The sequence below is a fragment of the Glycine soja genome, chromosome 4 (genome assembly GCF_004193775.1).
Source record: "Glycine soja cultivar W05 chromosome 4, ASM419377v2, whole genome shotgun sequence".
Taxonomy (NCBI): Eukaryota; Viridiplantae; Streptophyta; class Magnoliopsida; order Fabales; family Fabaceae; genus Glycine; species Glycine soja.
In genome coordinates, this window is record NC_041005.1 from 1892556 (window position 1) to 1901294 (window position 8739).

The 8739-nt window shown below is 33.6% G+C and overlaps 1 protein-coding gene across 3 annotated transcripts; it reads right to left on the reverse strand.

Moving 5' to 3' along the window:
* Positions 1 to 3395: 3395 nt before the first annotated feature.
* On the reverse strand, positions 3396 to 8394 carry LOC114408571. Of its 3 annotated transcripts, none has more exons than XM_028371662.1 (13): positions 8077 to 8394; positions 7674 to 7904; positions 7098 to 7411; positions 6922 to 7014; positions 6718 to 6808; positions 6311 to 6404; positions 5853 to 5950; positions 5623 to 5692; positions 4848 to 4945; positions 4656 to 4772; positions 4428 to 4504; positions 4230 to 4274; positions 3396 to 4129 (listed from the first exon to the last, which is right to left on the reverse strand). In XM_028371662.1, exons 2-13 carry the CDS (start codon positions 7896 to 7898, stop codon positions 3637 to 3639), a joined length of 1815 nt encoding a protein of 604 aa, XP_028227463.1. In that variant the 5' UTR covers positions 7899 to 7904; positions 8077 to 8394; the 3' UTR covers positions 3396 to 3636. The 3 variants fall into 3 exon arrangements, with proteins under 3 accessions (XP_028227463.1, XP_028227461.1, XP_028227462.1); XM_028371660.1 differs by having other exon boundaries at positions 7674 to 7985; XM_028371661.1 differs by lacking the exon at positions 8077 to 8394 and having other exon boundaries at positions 7674 to 8023.
* Positions 8395 to 8739: the final 345 nt, after the last annotated feature.

Here is an 8739-nt window from a genome sequence, read left to right on the forward strand (position 1 = left end):
CCAACGTAGATGACTTCCAAGGAAAAAAAGCGTGGTTGTACTCTAATTTCTAGTATAAATTAAACTGCCGGCCCAGCAAAATGTATCTTATGAGTTATGATTTATATATATTTGATTTGGTTGTGATGGTTCTTATGAATTGAAGTAAAGGAGGGCGTCTTATGTTTGAAGTTGCCCGTAAAGTGAAGGAATTTATTTTCCTTCTCAAAAAATAATTTTTTTTCTTAACTTTCCCTCCTTTCATACATTTTTTTTCATCTGACCCTTAGACAATCTTACCTCGCTCCATCTTTGGAGATACGTTGTAACATGGCATATCTGCAAGAACATTTCTATGATAAATATGATGTTAAAGTAAGGTCATGTGTTTCATGTTTGAGAAACTATAGCCAACACACCAATTTGGATTTGTCTCAAACCAATGTAACCTGTCATTGTTCATTAGAGCCTGTATTAGACTTGTAAATATCTTGGTTTATGTAGATGACACTTTGGTCACAGAGCTCTCCTTAGCTCATTCAAGATCCGATTGATTTCTGCTATCTATATAATCTATTTGTACTGAAAGACCTTAGTGATCTTTATTTAATATTTCTTTTGAATAGAAGTCAAGAACCTGAGTGATGGAAGACTACATCTGTCAATAAAGTATAAAAGCACCAAGGTAAGGGCAATCAACACCCTGTGAGTTCAGGTGTCAATGTGTCCAAACCTCAAGGCTGATCCAAACACTCGTATCTTAATTTCAATTCAATAGTAGGTGTTGTATTTTGGTATGCTAGCTAGCTAGATCATACCAACTGAAGTTTATGGGAGATCGCTTTGTGATCCCCAAACTTACCTTTATTAGTGTTCAATGGCATTTTGTAGAAAGTAATCATGTTTAGTTGTTTTTCAGAATCATGTTTGTTTCTAAATTCTAAAAGCACATTTGACTAAAAGTGAAAATTGGTAACTTCAGTGTTAGTGAGAATTTTATCCAAAAATTTACCACAAATCTGTTTTTGATTAAAAAAAAATCTAAACATAAATCACTTCAGATAGCTCAGTTTAACCTATACTGCTGCTGAATTAACATGGCTCCAATTATTTCTAACATGATTGCACATTCCACCTCAACAGCCTGCGTGATCTTTGACAGTCTCAGCACACTAATATTCTTGTCCTACAATCCTGCATTTGCTACAATCTAAAACCAAACACATGGAATTGGGTGGGTTTGGTTTTTGTTCAAGAGAATTAAGGTAATCCAAAAGTGCTTACCAAGGCTTTATATATCCTCCACCCGATTTATATAAGTCTTAAAGCACATAGACATCGTGACTTCAGAGATCTCTCTACATAGTCGGGATTACTTTTTGTCTATCGTCTTCACTAATTCCTATATAACATATATTCAAAATTTTCAATTTATAAGAAAAAAATAATAACACTTAATTATATATTGTGTAAAGGTTAGTAAGGATAATAATAGTCCCAAATCACCTAACAATTTCTTGCTTCCGCGCCAAGTTTGAGGGGGTTCTCCTTGATTTCTCTTATTCTTGGTCATACTTGTTAAAACCAAATTCTTGGAAATTTATTTACCTAAAATCCTTTTTAATAAAAGAAAAGTTAGAAATATTTGGTTCAATTATTTATGTAGACAAGAGCAGAAACAGAGAAAATTATATATAACTACTTTTTGTTTATTTTCATGGGTGTTAATAAAACTTTAATCCTAATGAAGTTCAAAGTTTTCAAGAACTGGTTTCAGAGTTAAAAGAAATGAAAAAAGAAATCCAAAGAGAAGAATTAGAATGAGCTGGAAACCCAAGCTGAAAGTGATGTACAAATAAGCGAATTATGTTCAAGCTTTCGTCATAGATTCTAATATAGCCTAGTTTTTTTGTTCATCTTTACGATAATCCAAATAAAACGGCCACATTTGGTTTGTCATATACCATGAATTGATCGAAGAGGGATTGAAGTGATAACAATGTTTAAGCAACCACCAATCTTTCCCTTGCTTCCAACACTGTGGATGACATCAAGACGATGCAAAAAGCAGGCAGGCCAATTTGAAGTTGGTATTTATGCTAATAATATAAATTTGTATCAAGATTGCTATTTCCCTACAGCAAGCTTTTGTAGTGTGCAATCGTGACAAACTCCTCGCTTGCGTATATCTTGTATAAACGTTAGCTGTCAGCCCTACAAGCATGGCTCATGCTAGGGTACAAATATGGTTGATTGGGTAGGCAAAACAAATTGCATGATTATTGGTAAAAGTTATTCTTAATTAATTAAAGGATGGCAAAATAAAGTAGATAACTTACCTAAGTTAACTTATAAATGGACGACATAGCTGGTTGAAATTTAATTTTCATGCAGAGAGACTTACGATTTGATTTCTTTATAGGTCGCTTACTTGTTACCAAGAAAACTAAGTTCTACAGACAAGAAAGGAGATACCGTGTGCACCGGCAATCGCTGATTAAAAAGACACAAAGTCCAACTACTAAAACTTAGATCCAAATTTGTCAGCCCATTGCGTTGTGAAATGCGTTGCTGTGCGTTACGACTAGTGTCCTCCAAAAGTCCATTATATTAGGCGCATTTAAATAAACACCTTGATTATATATTTAAGTAATTGTATGATGACTGAAATATTCATTAAAATAAGTTGAAAATAATTTATAGCATAATTATTTTCTTAATTCTTATAATTGCAACAACTTTTTCTTTTACTTCTTATTGTTTATAACATCTTAATTTTGTTCTTGCTTGTAGTTGCAAATTTAGGATATGCATGAAACTAAGGAAAAAAGTTGCTTGAAAAATTAAGGGTAATTTTTTTTATCACATTGGTGCGAAGTCACAAGCTCAAGATATTACTTAACAAAAAAACTCAATATCACTGGGAACAACAACTTAGTGGTAAATTGAGGGTAATTTGGAATTATCATGTTTGAGTGAAAGAAAAAACCGTTAAAAAATACTAATCAAAAGCTAAAAATGTCCATATGAATAAAATCAACTTATTATTTTTAAAAAAAAAATGTAAATTTGAGCAAATGTTTTTAAACAAAACAGCTAAAATGAATAATTTAAGTTGTTATAAACACGCTCATGATTTTCTGATTCTAAAGATTACTATGATAACACCTCTAGTTTAGGTTTAAAGTGAAAGTTATTCATTTATTATCCTCGTAGTTTTAATAAAATGTTACTCATATTTTGAAATATAAAATTTAGTGTTTAATATTTTGATGCTTTTTTATTGTCGCAGGTAATTTTTTGTGAAGTATATCTTCTTTCATTGCAATTAGAGCAATGGGAAGATTCATGAAGCACCAAAAGGAAAAAAGAAGGGGAAAAAACAGCAGCAAGTGACAACAAAAATAGAGAATGTATTCACCAAAAAAATAATAAATTGAACAATAAAAGGAATTCAACTATTTTCCTCATCCCCTGTACAAAAGTAATTTATAAAGTTAAATGAATCCAGCGTTAGTCGTTCATATAGATATAGATATGTACATAACTAGAGTTGTATAGAAATGAATGTTGAATATTATCCCTAAGCAAGAATTCCAGCAGAAAAACAAGTGAGAGGTGAGAAGTGAGAACAACGATTGAGTGTAGATGAAGTTTTCAGTAACCCAACCCATCCATAATATCCAAAACGTTATAGTTTTGGTGGTTAAAGACGAGTCTTGTACCGAAGAATTCCTTGGCAGGTGAACTCCCAGCACTTTTGGTCACTTGCAAATGTTTGACTTGTCTTTTCTTAGCCAAACCAAGATCCTCGCTTTTGCTAAGTCCAGGGTTCTTTTTCCTTGCAATAACATCCTCCAATAATCTCCTATCCTCATGAGAAATTTGAGTTCCCAACGGCTTGTTGCTACTATCCACAGATAGAATTAATAACTGTCGCATCTTAGACTGAAGTTCGTGTCCCTTTGGAGGAGACCGTGTAGGCATTGGTCTCAAGGTATTCTGTCTAGATTTTACAGAGCTAATCAAATGGTGAAGCCATGCCAACAATTCAATGATGTAAACATCTATCTTCCTCTTATCAGCGTAATAAAGTGTCTGCAGGCGAATCAGGTTATTTTCTTTGGAGGTGTTATCGCCAGAGTCATTACTGCAATATCAGAAAAAAAGTTATCATTAGGTTTCCTTCCAATTGCACATGTAAACACAATTAGTATATGATGAGAGAATACTCCAAGTTTACAGCTAACCTTGTGTTTGCCCATTCACCTACCCATCCGAAACCTTGATGTGCTCTGTCAGGAATATTAAAAGAGAAAACAAATGCATAAGCAATTGCAGGGAGTTTTAGCCTATTTTCATAAAAGGAAATAAAACCAGCAAGGAGAGGGGGAAAAAAGAGCAAGTATAAGTGAAATTCAAACAAATATATTACATATCTTACTTACTTGACTGTATTTGTGGCAAGTGGTGCAAGCCACTGAAGAATCTTTTCCATTTCAGCTTTGATCTGAGTGATGGAGAGCTACAGAAAATTGCTATGTCATTTAACATAATTCAAAATGAAATAAAACCCTATCTTCATGAAGTAGGTGTGACTAAGCCCCCCAAAAAATGACACATAAATAGGACTAGAAAATGAAAGGCAGTGGATATCTGGTGGAGTGGGGGTGTACCTCTTTCATGTCAGCAACGGTTTGCAACTGGGATGGAAGAGCAGCCTTAATATTGTTGGGCAAACCATGATACAATGTGTCTCGGGTGTTTGGAGGAAGAGCAGTTGGGCGAGATGCCTGATGTAAACAAAATTGTTTTATCAAAAACATCTATAGGTGAGGTCATTAAAAATTTATCATCATGATACATACAATCATATTTATCTGACTGATGATGTTAGCATAGTGCAGTGCAAGACCAGCTTCCCCTAGTCTTTCAGGACCGTCACTGTGCTTAGTTGCAGCTGTACCTGCCATGAATCCACAATTTCACAAGTTCTTATGACCTGCCAACGATCTACATGACAGATAGCACACGAAACGTAGATTTTCATACAAGTCAATACATGACTTGAAAACAAACATAAATAATTAAGGAATTCATTTTTCTCAAATGCTTTTACTCAATAAGCTAATCCAAGAAAAAAAAATATTATTTAGGAGCAGATCAGTTGAAATCTCATTCAACTGATTAGAATTCACATAACTTTTTGTTGTAAGGGATATATACCATGTTTCCAAAATGAGCTTTGGCAATAAATTTTACAATAGACAATATGAAGTGTTTGATTTCAAGGGTATATTTTCTTTGTAAATATGCATATGATGTCTCTAATTTCAACTCTACCACAGAGAAATGCAGCTGGTTATTTCAAGTTACAATTGAATAGAAAACAAGAGCATACAAAAGATTGAAAAAATTAATCTGCAGTCGGTTTGCTTTACAGAGAATCATTTCATACAGTTAGAAGGCATGTGATTTGTTTTGTTTTTTCAATAAAAAGAGTAGGCGCAAGATTAAAAGAACAAGTTCAGACTTCAAACCCTAAGTTACTTCCTAGACTCCTTGCGCATGAAGAGATGCATATGCTATAGCTATATTATGTACAGCATTGGTTTTTGATTCATAAGAGATACAATCTCATACCATGATTTCCAAGGAACAGATAAATTGCTTGATGTATATAGGTAACAATATCAACGAGCTTTTCAACTATCTGCAACAAGAAAATTCAATTTCAACTAAGTAAGTCCATTGTTGTAAATTTGCAGCTATAAAACGTTCACTTCTACACTTAAAAAGAAGGAAACATGAGGAAATACTGAATTCAACAATAATCGATGCAAATTAAGAATTATTCATTGATAATAATATACCTCTTCCAAAGTTCTGGACCAAAGAGACTTCTTTTTCAAGCTCCTCACAAGCTTTCTTTGGTGCTTTAGCTCACTTTGAAACATTGTGATACTCTCCCCTAAAATTGTAAAGAGAATGTAGCTGTCAAACACTAGTTAATTTCAGCAGAATTAAATTTGCAATCCAGCTGATAGTATGTACTGAAAATGAAAACAAGTCAACTGAAACTACTTTTAAGGCCACCAATAATGAGAATATATTTCAGCTGAAAAATGACTTTGCTGGCTCATAACAGTGGGTAACAAATCTTATAAACCAATAATTTTTTTGTTTGTGAGATTATTATATACTCCATCTCAAATACTTAGATAATATACCAAACTGAGCAAATAAAGGAAGAAAAAAAAACTAAAATTGCCATTACAATACAAAATATTATTTGGAAAAACATTCGGGAAAACTATATGATGTTTCTAACCTTTTAGAGGAAGGTTTAAGGACTCCATTTCCTTAATCTTTTGCAGATAATCTTGTTCAAAACGTTCATAAGCATTTAACTCATGGTATAATTCCTACATAAAAGGAGGAAACATGTCATTAGAACTGCTAAAAAATTCAATTGGAAAACCTAATTTTAACCGATAAAGAACTTAGAAAGCATATCAGAAGTAGGAAACAAAATAACATAAATAATATGAACCGATATAAATACAGCTGACAGTATGCCTAAAAACTGCATATAGGTAACACCAGAGATCCATGAATCAAAATCATGCAGTATACATTCAAGAAACCAAAATGATGACAACAACTTTACTCAGTCATCGGTTCACTGAGGAGATTTAAAAATATGCAGAACTTTATTTGAAATGTCAATGAGCTTACAGAAGTATTCCGAACTAGGCTGGTAAACTCCTGCATTGTCTTTTCTGCCTCTACCTGATATTGTTTGTCATCCAGGACATCCAAATCTAATCTGATATTTTTTTGACAAAGATTATAATGTGAAATGTTTGTGATTGTAATCAGCTAATTCAATCAAGATAGGTTAGCATAATCTTGTCATAAGCAATGCACATGGAAACTCACCTTGAGAAATATCTGTCTAGGTTGTGCCACTGTGGATCTTTACACATATTTCCAAATCTAGTCACTTCCCTTGAGAAGACATTGAGTTCTTCCCTACAAATTTCCCCCAAAAAATCAGGATAAAGAACATAAAAAGCAATGACAACAAGCATACTATTCATTGAACAAGCTAGAACCTTTTGTCAGCCTCAGCAAGAGCTATTAACTTCTTCACATCAGTTGATACTAATAGCTGAACCCCCTCCGATTGTAACACCTCATTTTTAAGGAACTGAATGTTTTCTTCAGAAAGTGATTGAAACAAAATTGTTCCTTTGGTTATTGTATTAGCTACTTCAAATGCCAGTATTGATATCTTATTCCCTCTAGAAGTTGTGCCAGAGACAAACCCGCTATTAGTGTTTAACTTAGGCATGCCACTTCCAATTGTGTCCAGAACTTCCACTGCTCTCTCGCCTGCTTTTCCCAGAATAGAACCCCTCTGACTCACCTATGAAAGAAAAAGAGACATCAATCATGAACCATTAAAATTCCAATTCAGAAATTCCCTAACATAATATGAAATGTCACTAATATATTAAATTATTCATAATTGTCCATTCAGAGTTTCAGACATTGCAGGCATCAATGTAATTTCCTTCAACATCCAATTCAGGTATAACAGAAATAATCTTAAAGATATGCATATTGTAAACATTTTCAACCATCCAAATAAAAAACATACAAACAATGCAAGCAGAGTGAAAACACACCTGTTTCCCCCCAGGTGAAGGAGACGATAAACCAAGTTCATGGGAAAACCCAGTATCGTGCTTCTTTTGCTTTCTAGAGTGACCACTATTAGACCTTGAATCTGAAAAAGCTTCTCTCCGATTCACAAAGCTATTTTCCTTCTTAAGCTTCCCAGAAAGCCCCAAACTCTTCCCTCCAAGTTCACCATTTTTCTCCACCATACCAGCCGAACAAACCGCTCCCATTATTATCTTCCTCAAAAAATGTCACCAATTATCAGAAAAAATAAATAAAAAAAATGCAACACAAGACAAAAATTAAAAACCCAACACCTGCGCAAAAAAGAAAAAAAGAGTTTAAACATTAAAGTTCAACAAACCAGGGTAATACAGAACGATTCCAAGTTTCAGAATCGGAGCGTACCTATTTACAGAGAGTGTTTGAAATGGAGAAGGAAAATGAGATTAGAAAAGGAGGGCATGGGAATGGTAAGGAGGTATGAAAAAGGGAAAAGTCGCCGAGAATTTACGACTCTGGGGTTTGACTAAAAACATAAGATGTTGTTGATGACATTCATTCATTGATTTCATACGGTTGAACGAATAAAATAGTAAAAGTAAGCAATTAATGAAAAGAGAGAAAACGCGGAAATAGAATGCTTGCTGGGGTTGGAATGAAATGGAGTAGTTTGACTAGACGTGGCACCCCAACAATGAATGCCAACGACGACTATGTGTGCCCCGTGTAGTACTGTGTATTGCATCAAACATTAAAACATGAAAACGCAGCACTACGTGGACCAAACCACCCTAATTAACATTCCTATCAACTACCTTAATTCTGTACTTATTACAACATTTTTAGATATATTCAATAACATACTTTGTTGTATATACATTACACTATTAGTCTTCGTTCACAGGATTTCGTTTTTGGAAGAAAAAAATACAGTAGTTAATTTCATGAGATGATGACACTCTGGTTGATAAAAAAAACTGGTGGAAGTGATGAAACTTATAGGAAATTGAAACGATTAAATATTAAAGTGATACAAGAGAATAAAAAAATAAAAGTATCATATCTTTA